Source organism: Mesoplodon densirostris, chromosome 2 (assembly GCF_025265405.1).
Source record: "Mesoplodon densirostris isolate mMesDen1 chromosome 2, mMesDen1 primary haplotype, whole genome shotgun sequence".
Classification (NCBI taxonomy): domain Eukaryota; kingdom Metazoa; phylum Chordata; class Mammalia; order Artiodactyla; family Ziphiidae; genus Mesoplodon; species Mesoplodon densirostris.
Genome location: NC_082662.1, coordinates 54,593,843 through 54,619,663, shown reverse-complemented (window position 1 = coordinate 54,619,663; position 25,821 = coordinate 54,593,843). Strand labels below are relative to the sequence as shown.

At 36.9% G+C, this 25,821-nt stretch overlaps 1 protein-coding gene across 3 annotated transcripts in view; it reads right to left on the bottom strand.

The window, feature by feature from the left end:
- PATJ (PATJ crumbs cell polarity complex component) overlaps positions 1 to 25,821 on the bottom strand; it is a 380,458-nt gene that overhangs the window by 113,236 nt on the left and 241,401 nt on the right. For all 3 annotated transcript variants that reach the window (XM_060089886.1, XM_060089883.1, XM_060089884.1), the window contains exon 29: positions 12,036 to 12,127. In XM_060089886.1, coding sequence (XP_059945869.1) covers positions 12,036 to 12,127 — 92 coding nt within the window. The remainder of the gene's footprint in view (positions 1 to 12,035; positions 12,128 to 25,821) is intronic.

Below are 25,821 nucleotides of genomic sequence, written 5' to 3'. Positions count from 1 at the left end.
GACGTCTCTGAAGTCGCCCTACTTCCTTCTCTTCAGAGTCTTAGCTGTATGGCTTCTTCTTAAGAGTCCACAAGATATCCCTGTATTCTTACAATACATTCTCCTTTTAATTTAAGCTGGCCAGAGTTTACTTCAATTGGTTGAAACTCAACAATATAGCTCTGAGTTCATTTTGAATATATTCATTTGTTTAACAAATATTTATACTATGAATACAAAAATGAATAAAACATGATTCCTGCCTTTGATGATATTAGCAATTAGTGAGGAACACAGCTAGGTAAACAGACAATTACAATAGTGGAACTTCTATCTAGGGACTGTCAATTTAGTTTTTCTCCAAAAGGATGCTAGAACACACCCAATTCAGTTTTTTGTTTGTAGAATATTTATATTTATGACAAAGACACATTCTGGATCCACATTTCAATTCAATCTTGTTATAAAAATATATTCATATTGGTAAAAATCATGCAAACCATGTGTTAGGCAGAATTCTAAGAAGACTCCCAAGATTCCTGCCCCCTGGTTTACAGGTTGTGAGTAGGATGAATTTCCCTTCCATGATTAGGTTAAATTATACAGCATAGCTGACCTTAAGACAAAGGCAGATTACCAGGTTGGGCAAGACCTAATCACATGGGCCCTTTAAATCTGGAGATTTCACTTCTTAGAGCTTCATTGTCCTGATCTCTGAAATTAGTAGGTTGACCTACATGAATTTTAAGGAATGCCTGGAGGTCAGAGATAGAAAGTCAGAGATTAGAAGTACCATCTCTGGCTTGACCATGAAAGGGGCCTCATGGTAAAGAATGTGAATGGCCTCTAAAAGCTAAGAAAAGTCTCCATCTAAGAACCAACAAGGAAGTAGACTTTAACAAGAATGAGCTTGGAAGTAGATTTTTACCCAAGGCTCCAGACAAGCACTCAGCCTGGCCAACATCTTGATTTCTGCCTCATGATATCCTAAGCAGAGAGCCCAGCCCCTCTGTGCCAGACTTCTGACCTACAGAACTGTCAGCTAATACATGGGTGTTGTTCTAAGCCATTAAATGTGTGGTAGTTTGTTACACAGCAAGAGAAAAGTAATACCTAACAAAACTTTCTGATTTAGAAAACAAGATCACCAGAAACATAACTTTTGAGTTCTTACCATGTACTGCTGTTTTGATGCTTTTTATGTGTTAACTCATGTAACCTTCATAACAATTCTACATAGTAGTTACAATTATTTTCTTCATTTTACACAGAGATTAAGCTACCTGACTAAAGTCACAAAACTAATAAATAGCAAGCTGAGATTAAAATCCAGCCATCTGGTTTCAAAACCTACTCTTTTAACTATTATATTACAGTGTTTTCCATTTCAATAGCCTGACCCAAAGCCACAAATATCTTCTGTCATATATGCAAGCTAATATCCCCAGATCCATCTTGGGGAAAAGTTCTACTAGGTCACAATTTACTCTTAAAGCTATTTCACAATTTTCCTCAGGGTAAAGATGCATGCAGGGCTCTAAATTTGCTCACTCTGACTCGATCAACTTTTCATAATTAAGTTTGGAGTATCACAGCTACATTACTCATCCCTCAAATAAACATAATAACTATAAAATGCTTTAAAATACTCATTGTGCTTGATAGTGCAGGTAGGACGGTGAATAATATGATGGAGTGTAATTCACTCAGTACTCTTCTCTGACAGTGATTAGGGCGGTTCCTAAATCCTCTGGCTGGTAGTTTTCTTCATCTTTAAAGTTGAGCCAGTTCTCGATTAACTAGGTTTCCTTTTCTGCCTTGGTATCATGGAAACACAGGCTGAGATGGAACCTCTGTTGCCTGGGTACCTAACTGACCATAGTGAGCAGAGAGGCCCCCTTGCTGAGCCCCGGTAGACCTGTAAAATGAGAAAGAAAGAAACCCTGTGTCGTTTTAAGCGACTGAGATTTGGGCTGTTAATTAATGTGTGAAGCATTATTGAGTCTATCCTGACTCAAAGATATTCTAAACAAGTTTAGTCTATAATAATTTTTTTCCCAAAAGTCATGCTTGTACCTTAATCAGAATAGCTAAAAACTGGAAACAACCCAAATGTCCACCTTCAGGAGAATGGATCAAAAAATTGTGGTATCTTCATAGATTGGAATATTCCTCAGTAATTAAAGGAACTATTGATATATACGATGACAAGGATAAATCTCAAAAAAACTATGTAAAATGAATGAAACCAGACACAGAATGATAGATGTTGTTTGATTCTATTTACACGAAGCTCAAGAATAGTTAAAACTAATCTATGGTGACAGAAATCAGAAGTGTTGGCTCTGCGGGGAGGGACTGACTGGAAAGGAGCACCAGGAAACTTTCCGGGTGAATGAGTTTCTTACATTTTTGTTTTGGGTGATGGTACACAGGCGTATGTTTTGTATTATCAAAACTCAACAAACTGAATACTTAAAATCTATTGCATTGAGTATAAATCATACCCCAGTTTAAAAATGAATTCATGATTATATAATGTGTAAGACATCTATGTGCTCTTCTGGAAAGAAATCCAGACCTAGGTAAATGTACAGTTCCATCTGCAGTTCTACCAGTAAGATGTAAGCAAGATACTACACAACTTTAAAAAAATCTTACTTCTTAATCTATAAAATTAGGATAATATCTTCTAACAGAATTGAGAGATAACATAAATTTCATAACACTAAAGCATAGGAACAATAGTTAACATTTAATGTTTTATGATGTTCAGTCTCAGATGCTTACATTTTCAGGTGCTAAGTCCTCAGTTACTCTTGATTCATTCACCCATCAACTCTTATACCCAAAGAGAGCATCCAGTCTAAAGGTTTCATTTTAACGATTTCATTCTTTTTCCTTTCTTCTAGTCCAATGTCCCCATCCTAATTCATGCACCTTTCACATAGTCTATACTGTGACAACAGCTTTCTCTGTGTCTCAGTCAATCCAAATCACTCCCCTCTCAACTGTGAAAACCCCTCTCTGCAACCAAGCCTGCAAATGCACTCTGAATAACCCAACATCATAGAGTTCCCTCTATTGGTGTTAGTTTTGCCTGATGTATAGTTATTTATCTGCATGTCTTATAAGTTCTTGAATAACTTCTTACTTAACTCCGTGGTCTTATATAGTATCTAAGATACAGTAGGTACTCAATAAATACTTGAATTAAATTTGTTCATGCAGTTTAGACTTAATTTTTTCCTATGTAAATCTACCCAGGTAGCATTAACTAGCTCTTGCTGTACCCACTGTCACAACAGTAATCTCTCTCTCTTCTGAATTTCTAAACTACTAACATGGCTTTTCTCAGCAACTTCTTTCTATTCTTCTAAGAATACTTCACTGCATTCTTAGAAGCACATACATGTCACATACAGGGATTTGTTGATAAAACCCTTTATGTTTATTCCTTACCCATCAAAGTTATAACCATAATTAAGTCGTAGTAAGAGATTTCAATAACATGTTATTTAAAGCATCAATCCAATAATCATTGACTTAATTCCTTAGGATTAAATATGAGATTCTCTCTCTAATGTAAACTCTAAAAGAATGCTATAAATTGTGGTTAAAAGAAAGATTAGTGAGATATGAGGAGAACATACTTATCTTCAGGAAAGCACACTGAGCCCATGACAACAGTTTCTGAATGAGAAAAAAAAAAAGACATCTGATGTAATGGGCTGTGTGTGTGTGTGTGTGTGTGTGTGTATTTGTAAAATTCCATAACTTTTCATTTATCAGGGTCTGAGATATCTCCAAGGAGCATTTCTCCTTCTTTTAAAAGTGAAAGTGTGTTGCATCTTAAAATTTATACGGAATAGCCAAAACAATCTTGAAAAAGAAGAACAAAGTTGGAGGTCTCACCCTTCCTGATTTCGCAATGTACAATGCTATACCAATCAAAACAATGTTGTACTAGCTTAAAAACAGATATATAGACCAATGGAATCGAATAGAAAACCCTGAAATAAACCCTCAGTGTAGGGTCAAATGATTTCAACAAGGGTGCCAAGACCATTCAATGGGGGAAAGGATGATCTATTCAACAAATTGTACAGGGAAACCTGGATATCCACGTGCAAAAGAATGAAGTTGGATCCTTCCACTATACCATATACAAAAATTAACTCAAAATAGGTCAAAGACCTAAACATAATAGCTAAAACTATAAAACTGTTACAAGAAAACATAAGGAATAAACTTCATGACATTGGATTTGGCAATGATATCTTGGATTTGACACCAAAAGCCCAAGCAACAACAAATAGATAAATTGGACTATATTAAAATGAAAAACTTCTGTGGATCAAGGACACAATCAACAGAGTGAAAAGGCAACCTATGGAATGGGAGAAAACTTTTGCAAATCGTATATCTGATAATGAGTTAATATCCAGAATACATAAAGAATTCCTGCCACTCAACAACAAAACAAACAACCTGATTAAAAAACAGGAAAAAGACTTGAAAAGACAACTCTCCAAAGAAGTTATACAAATGGCCAATAAACACATCAAAAAATGCTCAACATCCTAATCATCAGAGAAATGCACATCAAAACCACAATGAGATACCACCTCATACCCAATAGGATAACTACTATCAAAAAAATGGAAAACAATAAGAGTTGGTGAGGTTGTAGAGAAACTGGAACCCTTGTCCACTGTTGGTAGGAATGTAATATGGTGCAGCTGCTATGGAAACTATAGTGGTTCTTCAAAAAACTGAAAATAGAACTGCCATATAATTCAGCAATTCCACTTCCGGGTATATATGGAAAAGAATTGAGAGTCTCAAACAGACATTCATACACTCATGTTCATACTAGCATTATTCACAATAGTCCAAAGGTAGAAGCAACCCAAGTGTTGCTCAACAGATGAATGGATAAACATACAAGGGAATATCATTCAGTTTTAAAAAGGAAGGCAATTCTGACACATGCTACAACATGGATGAACCTTGAAAACATTATGGTAAGTGAAATAAGCCAGTAACAAAAGGACAAATACTGTATGAGTCCACTTTTATGAGATACCGAGTGTAGTTAAATTCAGAGAGAGAAAGTAGAAAGATAGTTGCCAGGAGCTTGGGGGTGGGGGCGGGGAGGACAGAATGGGGTGTTTTGTTATTTGTCAATGGGTATAGAGTTGCAGTTCTGCAAGATGTAAAAAGTTTTGGAGATAGATGGTGGTGATGGCTGTACAACAATGAGAATATACTTAATTCTACTTTAACTGTACACTTAAAAATGGTTAATAAGGTAGATTTTATGTTATGCATATTTTACCACAATTAAAAAAAAATTAACTAAGACCCAAAAAAGTACAAGTGTGATGAGAATACATTTGAATTATTTAGAATATCACTTAAAACCATTTTGTCTTCAGGATTGCTCTGGTCTTACCACTTGGAAATTCACTTTCACTAAACCCATACATCTTATTTTATGTCCACAAAACAGCATTATATCAAAAGTAGAAGTTATGTGCCGGAATTCAACCAGGAGTACTGAGTACGTTGATTTAATTTTTTGCAACCTGTTCTAAAATGATTATAACTACAGTCTAGTGGCTAGCACATTGTTTAGGTGTACACATACAAAAAGCTGGATAAATGAACACATGAACACAATTAAACAGGCCTAGATAATTTTTTCTGACTGTATTATCAATAAATATAGTGATGTGAGACACCTGAAAATAAACTCTACATGTGCTATATTAATTGGAACATGACATTGAATTAACATTCAGCCAGGAAAGCTCCATGTAAATGAACCAGAAGTAACATATCAAACAAAGCAAATCATTATATCTCAGTGGGAGCAAAACTCCTTTCTGAAAAGATTCCAGGAGGTATTTCTAACTATATGAATACACTAAATAGTTTCCAATTTCCAACTGGAAGAAACCATCAAAATAGCTAAATATGCTGAATCTGAAATAAATGTCTAGTGAGTGGAACTATGAACTCCATTTATGGCATTCCTAACAATGTCAATCACTAATTGAGGGCTGCTGGGAGTAACTCAGCATCTAGACCCACATTTTACAAAGGTGGCCCCAGGTAAGTTCTAAATAATGGTTGCCATTTGTACAGAGGAAAAGTTGACTCATAAAATATTTGGCAGTGAAGATTGGCAGGAGAGTTAATATGGGGAGCTTTAGGACTGGATGGGATAAACGACAGCCTACCAAGTTTCTCATAGAGACTCTTTCTAAAGATAGTACAGTAGATATCCACAGCCATTCTCCTCTTTATTCTGGCTGGCAAAGCCCGAATGTTGTTCAGGTATCCAGCCCTCACCCGAAGGCCATGTGCTAGGAAAGGTGACTCTTCCTGCAGGTATAAATCTGGGAAAAATCTTGCCTGATTTCTCTGAAATCATCGTGTTATCTCATTAATAAGAGCCAATGGCAATGGAAACCTGTCATACTGGAGATCCTCAGTAGAGACTTGTTCAGAGGTCTTGTGCTCTGCTAAAGAAGTTTGAAAGATAAAACCTTCTTAGGATCAAGGCTAAGAGCCTACATGTGACAAGCATATGTGCAGAGAGAACTCACTCTGGTTGCTCATGATTTGTTCAGAGAGCTCTACTTTTAGCATGCTTCCCATTCACTAGGATTCTTTGGCAGCAAGCAACAGAAATGAACTTAGGCCACCTTAAGCAAAAGGTAATTTATTAGAGGGATATTGGAATCTTACAAAACATAGGCAGGCTATATGATCAGACTTGGAACAGACCAGGAACTAAGAGACTTCCAGAGGACAAGGAAGCAGGATGCAGAATCATGTCATAGCAGGAGCCTCTGATCAAGGCCCTGTGGCTCCATGAATAAACACCATACATATAAAGTCACTCACATTACTTGCTTCCTGTTCTAAGCCTAAGGTATCATACTGCCCAAACTTAGGTTGCATGACTGCCCACTGGCCACACCTTAGCAGTAAAAGAGAGATCTGTCTATTTCAGCTTCTACAGAGGGAGACAGGTATCTAGATTTACTGTTTTTACTGTTCCATCATATTATATACATTGTGTGCGTGTGTGTGTGTGTTTGGGGGAGAGGAGTCTATCAAAGAAAACAGGCATTCTACAGGGAAAGGTGTAAAAATACTGCAAAAAAAAAAAAGGAAAAGAAAAAAAAATCCCATCATCCCTGTGACTATCACAACTAGTTGTTTCTGAGTGCCAAAAGAAGTGAAACAAATATAGTCATGATTCCCACAAGCTGGTATTAAGAAACAGGAGCAGGGCTTCCCTGGTGGCGCAGTGGTTGAGAGTCCGCCTGACGATGCAGGGGACGCGGGTTCGTGCCCCGGTCCGGGAAGATCCCACGTGCCGCGGAGCGGCTGGGCCTGTGAGCCATGGCCGCTGAGCCTGCGCATCCGGAGCCTGTGCTCCGCAGCGGGAAAGGCCACAACGGTGAAAGGCCCGCGTACCGCAAAAAACAAACAAAACAGGCATTCAATTTGTTTATTCAGATTGACTTACTCTGACATTCACATTAATTTCAAATCAACATCATCTTTTAGGGACATGGCTAGAGGATAACAGGCCACACCATATTTTTAATTACAAAAACAAGACATGTTCAATGGATACAGTAAGGTGGATCCCATGGCGAGTCCACTTCCACTTGTTAGGGCTTGACAGCTAGCACTAAATCTTTCCAAGGGTTTCAGTTTCATTTGGCCTCCTTTAGACCCAGCAGTTTTTAGCAGTACACATTTTCCACATGTAATTAAGTAATGGAGAGTGAGTTGTTATACATGACATTTAATTTTCGATAGTGGGGGAAGGTATGACAAGAGCTGCAGGCGAGATCATTAATCTTCTTGGATCCCTGCACTGCCAAATACAGCAATTCATTCTTGATCGTATTAATACAGTGTTCCTCCTGTACTGAAACTGGAGTGCTTGTGTAGAGGGGATCATGTGGAATAGGAAAATTCACAGAATTGAATGTGTGGTACACAGTAAGCCCCCAGATTGTAATATACATCTAGATGATCTAGAGTAGAATAATTTAGTATACCAGAGTCTATATGTGCCATTGGGCACAATTACATGATTATAGGATTGTCCAAAATCTAGCAATGTAGGGAGAAAAGGGCAAAAAGTGATTATGTAAGTCATATATACACAGCAGCAACTTGCTAATTTTCCTTGATGACTCACAGACCCCTTTTGTGCATTATAGATCAATTAGTATATGAATAAAGACAAGTGTTAAAAGAATATAAGGACATGATCACACAAGTGTACATCACTACAGACTAAAGACCCTAGTTAATTAAAATGTTGCCTGCAGCATATTTTAACAGCTTTCTGTGGGTACTACTAATCATTCTCCCAAGCCTGTGGCCAGTTCGCATTTTTATCTCGATTGTCAATAAATTTGGAAAAGAGTTGCTCAGGTATAAAAGCCAAAATTTTCCGTATAATGGAAATGCACAGGAAATCAATAATTTCAACCAAGGAAGGAAATATTGCCAAATAGAAGCACTAATCAAAGACATATAATTTATAAAAGTCAGTTTTTAAAGTAACATTATATCACACAAAGCAGTTATGCCGTTTTAAAGAAAAGTATAATTGTGTCTGTTCTACTGAGATGATTTAAGTGCTAACTTCCTGAAACTTGGTAACAAATCAATATTTAATTGTTTCAGGATTTGGTTCCAAAATAGGCAAAATTAGAGTTCTTGTAACAATAGCCTGAAAGAGGTAATTTATAGGCAGAGGCTGAAAGATGTATATAAATGAGTAATGAACTAGACAATCAGCCTGAAGAAGCGAGGATGATGTGTTGGATAGCACCTAAAATGCACAGGTTACTACGCATGAATAGGACACCAATCTACCATGATACCCTTATTGGTGATGTAAAGAGCTGAAAAGCAATAAAATATTTTCTTTTTTGATTTCCTTAAGTGCTTTAAATTCCAACCCTACTTGATATTACTTACCTCAGTAAAATCTATTATAATACATTTTATTGACATGGGGATTAATTGATGTTAATTAGATTTCTCTTTATACAGTCCTCAATTAAAGAGCGTTCTACTCCTTGTTGGAGTATCAGGTCATCATTAAAAAAAGAACACCATGGAGAAGTAACAGAAGCAGAAGCAGCAGCAGCCCAACAACAGCAGACAGGGAAATAAAAGACATTTTAGGCAGGCTGTGTCCTTGTCTCTTATTCTAACATTTACCAGAAATGGTTGTATATAATGTCCGTACCTATCTCTTCCAGTGCTTAATCATTATGATGTTAATTAAAGCATTCTAAAACTGTGAATGCGCTTCACCCAAAAAATAGTCAAGATTCTGGAATTAGACAAAGTATATATGAGAAGTCAAATGACTTTAGGTAAGAGTTCGTAGTCAAATGACTAGCTCCTTCCCTATGGAAACTGAAGCATTAATTAATTAATAAAATGCTGGCACACAAATTATTAGACACATATCTATTGAATAAAACAAAAGGTTGTAAGCAGTGTGTACATCTCTCTTGATACAATTCAAGCTCATTTCCCTTTAGATAGTCTAAAAGTGGATATGACTAGATTGTTCAGAATCAAGCCCACATCATTTTTCCCCCTATAAAAGAAGATACAGAAAATCTTCCTAAGTTAGATTATTTGAGAAAGTAGTAGGGAGAGGGACTAAAGTATGAGGAATTTTCTAAAATATGAGTTATATGTCTATATGCATTTTTGAATCCACAAAATAAGTCAAACTAACTTACTATGATTGTTGCCTTTGGAGAATAAATAATCTGGATTGCTCAGTAGGAGCTGAAAGGAAATTTATTCAATAAAGCTTTCTGAATGCCCACTATGTGCTAGGCACTATAATTTAATGACCATGTAAGAAAGGCTCATAATTAGATGACAATTTTTTTTTTTTTTTTGCGGTACGCGGGCCTCTCACTGCTGTGGCCTGTCCCGTTGCGGAGCACAGGCTCCGGACGCACAGGCTCAGCAGCCATGGCTCACGGGCCCAGCCGCTCCACGGCATGTGGGATCTTCCCGGACCGGGGCACGAACCCGTGTCCCCTGCATCGGCAGGCGGACTCTCACCCACTGCGCCACCAGGGAAGCCCAGATGACATATTTTGAATGTAGCTTGATCCTTCTAAATTGCTTAAAATCACTTCCAGTAAATAAGTATTCAGCAGCATCCTCAATCATGCTTACACGATTAATTTCCTGAACAATTTTTTTTCTTGATTCTGATCCCTTCTGAACAATCAAAATTGAAACCACCAGACACTAAATTAATGGGAGTATATTACTATTATTAAAATTCTACTCAGCTTTCTCTTCTGTACTCTAAATAATTTCTGTTCTTTTAACCTTTCTTTCTTGAAGGAAGGGGGTTCTATTTCCCAACTACTTAATTGCATTAAATGATTTCCTTTGGATCCTACTCAATTTTCTTTTGCTCTCTTTAAAATGGGATGACCCAGCATGAGTAATAAAGGCCCCACAAATGCTGAAGAGGTAACAGTAATGTTAATCATTAATAATGTCCCTTGCAGCAGTCACCACCATGTGCTGAGCACTGATGTGCAGACTCTACTGAGTGCTATGTAACGTCTTCTCATGTGATCCTCACACAGCTTTACACAAAGTTCTAAAGCCTAAATGGCTTCACCTCTTTACTTGTATGCACGTCTCTTGATGGACACCTTAAATTTTTGAGGGGCTGACCTTTCCTCAAGTCTGTTCATGTTTTCATCATCTAACTCTAATTTTGTAACCTCTGGCAACAGCAAGGGCCAAGAAACCCCAAAAAAGAGACTGGTGTCTGACAGAGGACTTCAAGGTGAGTAAGCCAGAGGTGGTCGTCTTAATAAATACATAAAGACAGATGAGAAGGAGGAAGGTTTCTCCCCCTAGAAACAAGAGTAAAAACCCCTGGAAATCCAGAAAGTGTTACTGAGCAAGAGAAAAGGGCATCAAAGTAGGACTTCTTCAGGAGCAAAGCAGCAACGCCTGTGAGGCTGAAGTGGTGGCATGGGAAGGAATATTTCAATCACCTACATTAGTGCCCATATCTGGGAATAAAACTCCCCCTTAATCCCAGCCATCTCCTGGGAGTGGACAGGTCTTACTAACAGGTAACTATAGAGAAGGGGGAGAATAACAATGATCATCACCATCATAAAGGACCAGCTAACATTTTTTCAAGCCTTTACTCCATGTTCGACACTATGGTAAGCATTTCTAATTTTTGAAACACCACAATGAGTGAGGTAAGTGCTTTATAGACCCCATTTTACAGATAATAACTGAGGCCCAAAGCAAAAAGAAACAGCTTGACAGTTAACATACAGGGTTAGTTACATCCCCTAAGAATAATTCAGACTCATCTGTCATTTCAGTCCAATAACAGGGAATCAGAGCTTCCTTCCACTGCTGATGATGGCCACCACCAATGAGGAGTCCCAATTCTGACTCATTTATGCCAAAAGGGCTCAGTCAGCTAGCAGATGAGGCGTGGGCAAACGTGGAGCCCCAAACGGACCACACGACTCCAGACAACAGAGCTCACATCTCCTCCCCTCTGTATTTCTCACCAGCACTCTTAATACGAAGCTCCTAAAATTTTCCTGGGTTCTTTTTTTCCTGTGTATTCTTTGATGAAGGCATTAATGAGTCAGCAAATGTACCAAATGATGGTGACAGTAGGATGAAAAGCTAGAATATTCTATTATATTTATAAATAGGATAATCAGGAAGAATTTTTAAAAATGGAAATAAAAATACAAGCCTCAATTATCAGTTCTATCATGTGAAATGTAAATAACAAGAACACCTCACAATCGAAACAATCTATACTTTTCTTGAAGTGACAGTCACAAGAGGGAAATATATTTTTAGAATACAGTGATTTTGTTAAACAAACGAAAGATGAAATAGTCTTACACAAATTATAACATCTCAAGAGGAGATCTTAAGTTTTAGAAAACCAGATGTATCTATCCTACCTGATGAAAACAAGCTTGACCTTTGATGGGGCAGTCTTAATAATGGCAGATGCATTTTGGTGACTTCTTCCATACAGGATCTGATTGTTTATCTGTGGGGGAAAAATCAAATGCACTTGTAAAATTGTAATATATATATATTTTGTATGAAAATATATATGTATATATACATGTATACAAGTATATGTGTATGTACTTGGAATTAAAAAATGAAGTTCATTCATTTTTAAGTAGGTAGATGTAGGACTCTTTAATGCTAAAAATCTTATCATTCTTCACAGCATAGATTCAAACACTTATTCTCAGCAGCTGCTAAAATCTCTTAAATTCTAATTTGAATGCAGTTAATAAAGAACATACAGTTTTTGACCCTTTTGCTAAACTTGACAGCAGCAGTTAAGCTAGATGCAAAAACCTTATGATAGATATTTCATTTCCTACAGCTTTTCCAGACTCCTAAAAAATGCAGAAAACAGACCAAACTGTGGTATTCATCAGAGCTCTGGAGTGTCCATTAAATATGATTCTGTAAACGTGTCAAGGTTATTACATAGCATAAATTTTGTTACTCCAGAGGACATAAATATTACATCCCCATTTTAAGTCAAATATTAGAGCAATTGTACTGAAACATTTTACTGTACCCAATCAATGAGGCATTCACTCTTATCCAAGATGTGGTGGGATTTTTAACTTGATTGAATTCACATAAATATGATCTAAAAACATTTATATTCTAAATTTCTTCACTCCAGATTTTCCCACTGCTAAACTATGATGATAGCCATAATCAATCTTTTATTTTATTTTAGCCATTTGATAATAGCTCACACAGTTTTGGCATTTTCTGTCTTGTCTCTTCAATAAGTAATGATCTATGTCATACTGTCCCTTTTTAACTGAGGCCTTGATAATTTCTATTATTTAAGGGATAGTATAGTACACTATATAAGGGATAGTAAAAAGGAATTTATGCTTTCTGCAATTAGCATCTAATTTGTCTGTCCTTGATGTCTCTGACTTTTGCATTTGAAGACATCTGGAAAAGGTATCATTTTTGTCATAACACCTATAATGAGAAAGTATTTGGAAATAAACACTTCAAAGGATGGAATGAAAATATAATATTTTTAACTGTCTAAAATGAAGCTCATCCATCACCTCAAAGTGATAAAGCTGGTACTCATATCAAAGGCTACTGCAAAGACTAAACTTGAACCACTGCTTCACTATGCCTCTCATTTAAACAGCTTTTGTTCTTCACCAAGATAATCAATCTCCCAGAAATCCACTGATCTCCACACTGTCATTTCTCTGCGTCTCAGTTTCTTCTTCTTTAAAAGGAATCTAAGCACCTATTTCATAAAACTATTGTGAGAAATAATGACTTTAAATTTTATTTACAGTAATCTTGATACCCAAAGGATTTTTAATTTTTATGTGTTAAAACTACTCCTCTTTTCTGTTAAGGTTTCTGCCTTTTTGACATGATGTATTTAAAAATGTGCCCACCCTCCGTATGGTACTATGATGATGGATACATGCCATTATACATTTGTCCAAATCTACAGAATGTACAACACCCAGAGTGAGTGCTAATGTAAACTTACGGACTTTGAGTGATTATAATGGGTCAATATAGGTTCATCAGTTGTAACGAATGCACCACTCTGGAAGGGGATGTTGGTAATGAGGGAGGCTGTGCATGTTTGGGGATAGGGGGGTCCATAGGAAATCTCTTTACCTTCCTCTCAATTTTCCTGCTTTAAGAAAAAAAATCATTTTTAAAGCACCCACCCTCTAGATAACATATTTTCTCCTAATGCTTTTATGGTTTTATTTTTCTTATATTTACATCTTCTTACCTAACTTAGTTATAAGGGAAATAGTTAAAAGTCATGTAGTCATTAAGAGTGATGTGAAAAAGCATACTTAATGACATAAGAAATATCAAAAATGTATTAAGTGACAAAGCCTGGCTACAACCTAGTATGTCTACCATGATCACCTTTTTTGCTAACCATAGTTTTCAATCTCTTTAATGGAAAATGAACTGCAAATAAGAAAGTTTAAATCACAATTTTAAAATGAGATGATGCATGGACTATGCTTGATCCAATGCCTGGCACTCAGGTAATTATTTGTGAATATCTTCCCCACTGTGCCTGGCCTCTGCTTTAAGAAAGTCTTTCCTAAACCACGACCTATCAAACCTTCTTGTCTTTGAATTCTATGGCACTAGGTTTAAAGAAATTTCTCTTATTCCATTTGCACCTCACCTGCATGGTAAAGTCAACCCTTGTCAGGTGGGAAGCATCCATGCAGGCATATAACATTTATTGAACAGAGCTAAACTCCTTGAGGGCAGGAACTGGTGTCCTGTTCTTGGTATTCCCCAGCTTTCATACACAGCTTGCATACAATGGTGCTCAGTGAGGATGCACTGAATCACAGAGCCCTGAATGGAAGTAACACTTCCATTAATCAACTGCTGGTATGCTTTCTCTGAGATGGGCTCCAGCCTTCAACGTGATTGAAGTTTACCAAAAAAAAAAAAAAAAAAAAAAAAAAGTTTTTTTGATTAGCAAAAGCTTGAGCATATATAAAATTGAGCTGTTTCATGTTTATAGATACGCCTGTCTTTTAGCTGTGATCCTCCATTTTGATAGAATAGAATCCATGGCAGTATTATTCTAAGAGGAAAAAATCATAGCCCAAGTGAAGAGAGCAAGTCATTAATTTCAATTTACCTAAGAGTAAAGCTAAAGTTATAAGTCTTTCCTGGTGCTGTTTCTGAATATTCAGAGGCCCTGGCAGTAGAAAGGCGAGGCAGCTTGCTTGCTGGCAATGTTTTTTCCAGTGCCAACAACTGTGGCATTTACTGCTAAGGCAGCTGCTCCCTGCCAATGATCAGGGGCCTCTAGAGAGACTCTGCTACTCAGTGGAAAACTGGGAACAGAACAGGAAACTCAAGATAGAGTGAAACCTTATTTTACTGGATTAAATCTAAAAGGAAAAATGCAGATCTCCAGATAAATATAATCCAAGACAAAGTCTCTTTTCTGGCTTCAGAAATGACACATGAGCAGCCCTCTGAGTTTCAGGAGAGGAAGATCTCTTCTGTGTTTTCTTAGATCTTATTGTATACAAAACAATTTCACTATTTAAACAAAAGGTATATAGCTTCCAATGACATAAGCAGGTTTTTTATATTTCTTCATTTCTAAGGAAACCCATTCCAGAGAAAATTCAGTAAGTAATTAGAAAGAATATGATGTATTTTATGCAAATTAACTTCAGACTGTCACTTTTCCTATTTCTGAGAAGGTGCTATTTTCTGAGGGCACTATTGTTTAAACAACAGATGGAGGATGTCTTCTCAGTATAGCACAGACAGAAAGAAAGCATTTTGTACCTCCTGGAAGTTTTTCAGGTTAATTCTAATTAATAATAACTACCAGCCACTGAGTGCTTTCTCCGTGCCAAACACTCTGCAAAGCTCTTGACGCACAGGATCTCAGTTAAATCTCAGAATAACCAAGTGTTATGTACTTTCACCAGATTATGAAACTGGTACTACAAAACCTTGAGTAATTTGCCCAAGGTGATTTAGCTATTAGTTGAAAACCCTGTTTTCCTAAGGCACACCTAGAGGTATTATCATCCGTATGGTGCACATAAAAATCAGCTGATTTCTAAAGTCATCTTTGTAAAGGTGTCTATTAAATAAACTCTGAGCTGGACACCTACCATCTTAGGTCCTGGAATTTTGAGATACACAAGTCAGAATCAAGCATTTTACCACAATGCATAGAGGCAAGACCCGATAGCTCTGTTAGGCTTTTGAAATCCCTAATGCAGTATGCAGTCCTGTAAGACTGCACCTTTCCTTTTGAGCAAACAAGCTATACCCTGAACAATAATATATACTTATTTCACTTTTTCTTCATTATACAAATAGACAAAGATTGACTAACTTTTAAGTTTTTTTCTGACCCAAGCCAAAGGAAAACAGTTAAAATATTTCATCCTTTCAGAATATGTGATCATTCAGATTATCTAGAGATTGGAAAACACATTATTATTTTCCATATACTTCCAGTAAACTGAGAAGTGAGAAACTAAGTGCTTGCCCACAGTTTCTCCTTTCAAAGGCAACTCAATGATATACAGAAAAAAAATCAATTATTTAGATATATCCTTATCTTTGATACTATCTAATAATTGCAGGAAGAACTATCCTTAGTCCTGACTTGTTATTCCAACTCCGCCCAAATAGTCTATCTATTATCTTAAAATCTGAGATGTACAACTCTTCCATTAAAGGGTAACCATATATTCTAAGTCTGGGACAGTCCAGTTTATGCATGTTGTTCCCATTATTTATAATGCTCCCTCTCAAAAGTAACCCAGTTTGGGTGATAAATAATATCTTTTCCCACGTTCACCCAGCCATGACTATGGGAAGTGTATTATATGATACTCCATCTTGATTTCCATATTACTAAATGAGAAAGGATGTAGTAGAGACTTTGGGGATTGTTGCTAGCACACAATCACTTCCTTTACCAGGGATGGTCCTTCCAACCTTCCCATCACAAACGCCATCCATAATGGTTGACAGCAAAGTTAGTACTGTTTGTCATGCCACTCCAGGCTGAAGCTGGAGGACATATGACACAGATTGGGACCATCAAGATTCTCCCTTTTTTGGGGTTTAAAGGAGCTTTATATACTTTATATATTTTCTGTATGAAGGAGCTTTTTATACTCTTGATCTACAATTCTGGTTTTCTTATCTGTGTTTGGCTTCCTCTTCTGATTAATGACAAAATAAAAGGCCTTTCTGAGATCCTCCACAAGGTCAGTAACTTCTATCTCAGCTCTACTATCCCTGCCGAATGACACTAATATTTTATCATGGGTAAGCTAGCTCATCTTTTCCTAAGTTCTGAACTTCCAACTGAATGAAATGTCATTCAGGAGCAACTTAGAGCAGTTCTACATACTGAAGACAACAGCTCCAAATAAGAAACATCTGTATTTGGAAAACTTACGTCATATTATAATGGGTTTTCATTTTGATCCATATTTCCCCTCAAGGGTTGGTTTCTGCTACTCAGGGCAGGGGGGGAACAAAAAACAAAAAACACGGATTTGAGGTAAACCCTCTATATTCAGGTAGCAGAGATGGAATACTTAATTGCAATATTTTATAGTTTGTAGAAGAAGTAGAATTAGGTTAATCCATCAACGATTCAGAAAAAGTAAACATATAAATCCTTTTGTTATATTACATAAACTTTCACTTTAGAAGTCCTTAATGAGATTTGTTTCAATAAAATTAATTATTCAAAAATATCATGAAGAGGTAGCTTTTCAACTATTCTTAATTTTCCACAGTTCAACTGAACATGAATATAAATTTATGCTGGAGAGCAGCTCAATTAAATCTACTCAAAAATGTACCAAATTGGAAGTAAAAGTTAATTAACTTAAGCTTAGATTAGAAACATTAATTATAAAAAAATTAAAATTTAGTTCAAGCAACAGATCTGCCTGAGGTTTGAATATGTTAAAATATATTATGCTCAAAAACATACCCTTGGCCCATGCTTTTATCAAATAGGATGATTTATTATGAACAGTAATAAATTATTATTAAAAAATTGAGTTAGAATTCAGGTAACTGAAATTGCTGATGAAATCTGCGAGTCCTCCCTAATTCACTTTTAAATATATTCTAAACTTTACATTTCAAGACATTAGAATCTAAAGGTTAACATTTTTCTTAAATGAACTCTCTTACTGACTATAACACACATGTAGAGAAAAAAAACAAATCATAAGTGTTTATAACTTGATGGATCTTCTTACACTTTAATTTTTAATCTAAAAATTCCAAGGACTTCCCTGGTGGTGCAGTGGTTAAGAATCCTCCTGCCAATGCAGGGGACGTGGGTTCGAGCCCTGGTCCGGGAAGATCCCACATGCCATGGAGCAACTAAGCCCATGCGTCACAACTACTGACCCTGCACTCTAGAGCCTGTGACCCACAACTACTGAGCCCATGCGCCTAGAGCCCGTGCTCCACAACAAGAGAAGCCACCACAATGAGAAGTCCACTCACCTCAACGAAGAGTAGCCCCCACTCACCGCAACTAGAGAAAGCCCACGAGCAGCAACAAAGACTCAAGGCAACCAAAAAAAAAAAAATTTAATTACAATTCCACTTCTAAGAATTTATCCTAAAAAGATTAAAAATCAAGGTGCGGGCTTCCCTGGTGGCCCAGTGGTTGAGAGTCCGCCTGCCGATGCAGGGGACACAGGTTAGTGCCCCGGGCTGGGAAGATCCCACATGCCGCGGAGCGGCTGGGCCCACGAGCCATGGCCGCTAAGCCTGCGCGTCTGGGGCCTGTGCTCCACAGTGGGAGGGGCCACAACAGTGAGAGGCCTGCGTACCACAAAAAAAAAAAAAAAAAAAAAAAATCAAGGTGTCAAAATGCCTATCGTTGCTATAACTTATAATGGAAAAAAATAGAAAAAACTATACATTTATCAACAAAAGGTTTATTATAGTTGTCTTCATACATCAATAAATGGAAAACTGTGCCATTAAAAGGTGAAGGAGGATGATACAGATCTAAATCCATTGCCATAAAAAGATAACATTATTGAGTGGAAAAAGTAAGTGACAAAATACCATGTAATCTATTTATCACATTGTTTTCATTTATGTAAAAGTTTCTGAGTCTAAAGAAAGCTCTATGAGTATCTCTACTAAATATCAAGAATGATGGTATCTTTGGTGGGATTTAAGGTGATTTCCATTTTGTTATTTTTATATTGATATTTTATAACTACTTTGTAACAATATCATTTATAAATTCTCACAACATACAAGGCATATACACTACACACAAACATACACATATGCCTTAAATACATTATTTCACACAAATCAGTAGAGGAATGCATTATTACCTCATTATACAGATGGAGAAATTGGGGATTAATGAGTTTAAGGAATCTGACCAATATATTTAGAGCCAGTATTTATAACCAACTCTGTTCAAGTCCAAAAGCCTGTCCTATTAATAATTAGAAACCATTATTAAGGATATGGGGATGTAGGGGGAAAGCCATAGGGTAAGTAATTTATTTTTGATCCTATGCAATTTTAAATCCAATTAACAGGGCTTCACAAAATAGAATCCCCAGACCAAGAAATATTCCAATATAAGTATAATAGCTATGTGTCATACCTATCATTTATTCACTTATTCAGCAGTCATTGTGCAACTGATGAGGAAACAGGAATTTTCATTACCATCATCACCACAGCTGCCATGTATTGAGCACCAACTATGTTCCAGATACCCATGCTGTGAAAGTCACTTTACTGGTATTATTTTATTTAGTCAGATTTGGTTCCTGCACTCCAACATCTGGAACTCTAATAAGTGACACAGTCTTGGAAATAAATAACTGCACTGCTGTATGATGGACGTAGGCATAGAGCAAGAGGTGATCACCTCTTCTTGGAGATGGGTGGGTGGGTCTTGAGGACTAGACAGAACCTTAGCAGGCACAGAGTTAACTGAGTGGCAGGAAGGGCACCAGGACTGGGGAAAAGTTATTTTCATATATGAAAAGATATGTACAGAGCAACAGCCAGCTCTACCCACCACCAGTCCCTCCCATCAAGAAACCTGTACAAGGGCTTCCCTGGTGGCGCAGTGGCTGAGAGACCACCTGCCGATGCAGGGGGCATGGGTTTGTGCCCCGGTCCGGGAAGATCCCACATGCCACGGAGTGGCTGGGCCCGTGAGCCATGGCCGCTGAGCCTGCACGTCCGGAGCCTGTGCTCTGCAATGGGAGAGGCCACAGCAGTGAGAGGCCCACGTACAGCAAAAAAAAAAAAAAAAAAAAGAAACTTGTACAAGACTCTTAGATAGCCTCATCCACCAGAGGTCAGACAGCAGAAGCAAGAAGAACTACAATCCTTCAGCCTGTGGAACAAAAACCACATTCACAGAAGGACAGACAAGATGAAAATGCAGAGGGCTATGTACCAGATGAAGGAACAAGATAAAACCCCAGAAAAATAACTAAATGAAATGGAGATAGGCGACCTTCCAGAAAAAGAATTCAGAATAATGACAGTGAAGATGATCCAGGACCTTGGAAAAAGAATGGAGACAAAGATCAAGACGATGCAAGAAATGTTTAACAAAGGCCTAGAAGAATTAAAGAACAAACAAACAGAGATGAACAATACAATAACTGAAATGAAAACTAACCTAGAAGGAATCAATAGTAGAATAACTGAGGCAGAAGGATGGATAAATGACCTAGAAGACAGAACGGTGGAATTCACTGCTGTGGAACAGAATAAAGAAAAAAGAATGAAAAGAAATGAAGACAGCCTAAGAGAGTTCTCAGACATTAAATGCAACAACATTTGCAATATAGTGGTCCCAGAAGGAGAAGAGAGAAAGGACCCAGGTAAACACTGGAAGAGATTATAGTTGAAAACATCGCTAACATGGTAAAGGAACTAGCCACCCAAGTCCAGGAAGCGCAGAGAGTCCCATACAGGATAAACCCAAGGAGAAACACGCAGAGACACATAGTAATCAAATTGGCAAAAATTAAAGACAAAGAAAAATTATTGAAAGCAGCAAGGGAAAAATGACAAGTAACATACAAGGGAACTCCCATAAGGTTAACAGCTGATTTCTCAGCAGAAACTCTACAAGCCAGAAGGAAGTGGCATGATATATTTAAAGTGATGAAAGGGAAGAACCTACAACCAAGATTACTCTATCAAGCAAGGATCTCATTCAGATTCGATGGAGAAATCAAAAGCTAAACAGACAGGCAAAAGCTAAAAGAATTCAGCACCACCAAACCAGCTCTACACCAAATGCTAAAGGAACTTCTCTAAGTGGGAAACACAAGAGAAGAAAAGGACCTACAAAAACAAACCCAAAACAATTAAGAAAATGGTAATAGGAACATACATATTGATAATTACCTTAAATGTGAATGGATTAAATGCTCCAACCAAAAGACACAAGCTCACTGAACGGATACAAAAACAAGATCCATATATATGCTGTCTATAGGAGACCCACTTCAGACCCAGGGACACATACACACTGAAAGTGAGGGGATGGAAAAAGATATTCCATGCAAATGGATATCAAAAGAAAGCTGGAGTAGCAATATTCATATCAGATAAAATAGACTTTAAAATAAACAATGTTACAAGAGACAAGGAAGGACACTATATAATGATCAAGGGATCAATCCAAGAAGAAGATACAACAATTATAAATATATATGCACCCAACATAGGAGCACCTCAATACGTAAGGCAACTGCTAACAGCTATAAAAGAGGAAATCAACAGTAACACAATAACAGTGGGGGACTTTAACCACCTCACTTACACCAATGGACAGATCATCCAAAATAAGAATAAATAAGGAAACAGAAGCTTTAAATGACACAATAGACCAGATAGATTTAATTGATATTTATAGGATATTCCATCCAAAACAGCAGATTACACTTTCTTCTCAAGTGCGCATGGGACATTCTCCAGGATAGATCACATCTTGGGTCACAAATCAAGCCTCAGTAAATTTAAGAAAATTGAAATCATATCAAGCATCTTTTCTGACCACAATGCTATGAGATTAGAAATCAATTACGGGGAAAAAATCGTAAAAAACACAAACACATGGAGGCTAAACAATACGTTACTAAATAACCAAGAGATCACTGAAGAAATCAAAGAGGAAATCAAAAAATACCTAGAGACAAATGACAACGAAAACACGATGATCCAAAACCTATGGGATGCAGCAAAAGCAGTTCTAAGAGGGTAGTTTACAGCAATACAATCTTACCTCAAGAAACAAGAAAAATATCAAATAAACAATCCAACCTTACACCTAAAGGAGCTACAGAAAGAAGAACAAACAAAATCCGAAGTTAGTAGAAGGAAAGTAATCATAAAGATCAGAGCAGAAAAAAATGAAATAGAAACAAAGAAAACAATAGCAAAGATCAATAAAACTAAAAGCTGGTTCTTTGAGAAGATAAACAAAATTTATAAACCATTAGCCAGACTCATCAAGAAAAAGAGGGAGAGGAGTCAAATCAATAAAATTAGAAATGATAAAGGAGAAGTTACAAGAGACACCGCAGAAATACAAAGCATCCTAAGACTACTACAAGCAACTCTATGCCAATAAAATGGACAACCTGGAAGAAATGGACAAATTCTTAAAAAGGTATAAACTTCCAAGACTGAACCAGGAAGAAGCAGAAACTATGAACAGACCAATCACAAGTAATGAAACTGAAACTGTGATTAAAAGTCTTCCAACAAACAAAAGTCCAGGACCAAGTGGCTTCACAGGTGAATTCTATCAAACATTTAGAGAAGACCTAAAACCCATCCTTCTCAAACTCTTCCAAACAATTGCAGAGGAAGGAACACTCCCAAACTCATTCTACAAGGCCACCATCACCCTGATACCAAAACCAGACAAAGATACTACAAAAAAAGAAAATTACAGACCAATATCACTGATGAATATAGATGCAAAAATCCTTAACAAAATACTAGCAAACAGAATCCAACAACACATTAAAAGGATCATACACCATGATCAAGTGGGATTTATCCCAAGGATGCAGGTATTCTTCAATATATGCAAACCAACCAATGTGACACACCATATTAACAAACTGAAGAAGAAAAACCATATGATGATCTCAATAGATGCAGAAAAAGCTTTTGACAAAATTCAACACCCATTTATGATAAAAACTCTCCAGAAAGTGGGCATAGAGGGAACTTACCTCTATGAATAGAATAAAATACCTAGGAATAAACCTACATAGGGAGACAAAAGACCTGTATCCAGAAAACTATGACACTGATGAAAGAAATTAAAGATGATACCAACAGATGGAGAGATATACCATGTTCTTGGATTGGATGAATCAATATTGTGAAAATGACTATACTACCCAAAGCAATCTATACATTCAATGCAATCCCTATCAAATTACCAATGGCATTTTTTACAGAACTAGAACAAAAAATCTTAAAATTTGTATGGAGACACAAAAGACCCCGAATAGCCAAAGCAGTCTTGAGGGAAAAAAATGGAGCTGGAGGAATCAGACTCCCTGACTTCAGAGTATAGTACAAAGCTACAGTAATCAAGACAATATTGTACTGGCACAAAAACAGAAATATAGATCAATGGAACAGGATAGAAAGCCCAGAGATAAACCCACGCACCTATGGTCAACTCATCTATGACAAAGGAGACAAGGATATACAATGGAGAAAAGACAGTTTCTTCAATAAGTGGTACTGGGAAAACTGGACAGCTACATGTAAAAGAATGAAATTAGAACACTCCCTAATACCATACACGAAAATAAACTCAAAATGGATTAGAGATCTAAATGTAAGACCAGACAGCATAAAACTCTTAGAGGAAAACACAGGAAGAACACTCTTTGCCACAAATGACAGCAAGATCTTTTCTGATCCACCTCCTAGAGTAATGGAAATAAAAACAAAAATAAACAAATGGTTCCTAATGAAACTTCAAAGCTTTTGCACAGCAAAGGAAACCATAAACAAGACAAAAAGACAACCCTCAGAATGGGAGAAAATATTTGCGAATGAATCAACGGATAAAAGAGTCATCTCCAAAATATATAAACAGCTCATGCAGCTCAATATTAAAAAAAACAAACAACCCAATCCAAAAATCGGCAGAAGACCTAAATAGACATTTCTCCCAAGTAGACATACAGGTGTCCAAGAGGCACATGAAAACCTGCTCAACATCATTAATTATTAGAGAAAAGCAAATCAAAACTACAATGAGGTATCACCTCACACCAGTTAGAAAGGGCATCATCAGAAAATCTACAAACAAGAAATGCTGGAGAGGGTGTGGAGAAAAGGGAACCCTCTTGCACTGTTGGTGGGAATGTAAATTGATACAGCCACTATGGAGAACAGTATGGAGGTTCCTTAAAAAACTAAAAATAGAACTACCATATGACCCAGCCATCCCACTACTGGGCATATGCCCAGAGAAAACCATAATTCAAAAAGACACATGCACCCCAATATTCATTGCAGTACTATTTACAATAGCCAGGTCATAGAAGCAACCTAAATGCCCATCGAGAGACGAATGGATAAAGATGTGGTACATATATATAATGGAATATTACTCAGCCATAAAAAGGAATGAAATTGAGTCATTTGTAGAGACGTGGATGGATCTAGAGACTGTCATACAGAGTGAAGTAAGTCAGAAAGAGAAAAACAAATATCGTATATTAACGCATATATGTGGATCCTAGAAAAACAGTACAGATGAACTGGTTTGCATGCCAGGAATTGAGATACAGATGTAGAGAACAAACGAATGGACACCAAGGGGCAGAAAGTGATGGTGGTGGTGGTGTGTGTGTGTGTGTGAGATGAATTGGGAGATTGGGATTGACATGTATACACTAATACATATAAAATGGATAACTAATAAGAACCTGCTGTATAAAAAATAAATAAAATTAAATTTAAAGAAAAGATATGTAGGTAGGAAACTGCAGCTCTCTTCCTAGGATCCACAGGTATAGCTTTGGGGGGCAGAGTATAGACTAACAGAATAAAGATACCCAGATCCTGTTCAAAGAAGACTTTGTAGAATATTTTCCCTTTCCAAAAATCTTGGGCACCAGCCCCCATGAAAAACAATCCTCACTTTCCAAACCTCTGCCTTCAGTTCTTCACATGGGAGAACTGAAGGGAAGAAAGAGGCACCAAAGCAGAGATGGAACAGGGAAGATCACTGAAACTCACATGAAAACAAAATTTCACTTTAACAAAAAGGTATTTCTGGATAAATTTTCACATTAATTTTTTTCTCAAAAGACAAAATGATATACTTCAGCCTCTAATAACTTAATAGTTGGGCAAAAGAGCAGGTTTTAATAACTAAATTTAATAAACAGTGTTGAAATAAGGTCTTCTGCAACTTCATTTATTTCTTGTGAAATACAATGTTCCCAAAGGAACACATTAATTTACAAGGCTTAAGCGTGAGAGATTTATTTTCTCTCAAACAAAACGAATTAAACTGAAATACCTTCTGAAGGCAAAGTAAGAGTATGCAGCTCACATCTCTCCAAATTTGATATATTAGGAAAATAGTAAGATATTCCTTTGAATTCTAAACCCAGACGATACTGAAAAATATCAACTTCAAGGAAGTGAGCAGAGAAACATGTTTTTGTGTTGCTCTGATTCTTAGTGTTTCTGTGGAAATAGCCCCAACTGCTATAGGTTGGTTCACTTGACCAAATGAAATAGGGTGTCTGTGGAGTTTCCTATTACATGCAGGGAATAGAAAGGAATAAGTGAATGGAGTCATAAGTATAATTTACCTCTGAACAGCTCATTAATATTGCAGAGGAATCATGCTTTCCTAGGAGGTTGAGGCATTACAGCCTATCTCTATTAATGGTATTGTTACTCAAATAAGTAAATGGGATCTCAGGTGAAGAGTGACCTGGAATTCCTCTTCTAAGGACATCGATACATACTAGGAGTCAAGACTTCCTCCAGACTAGTAAGACCCAGATTAATAGTTGCTTCAAACAAATGATCTGATTAGCACTCTACTCCAATTCCCTCTGCTACCAGAATTGTTTTCTCTTGACTTCAAAACAT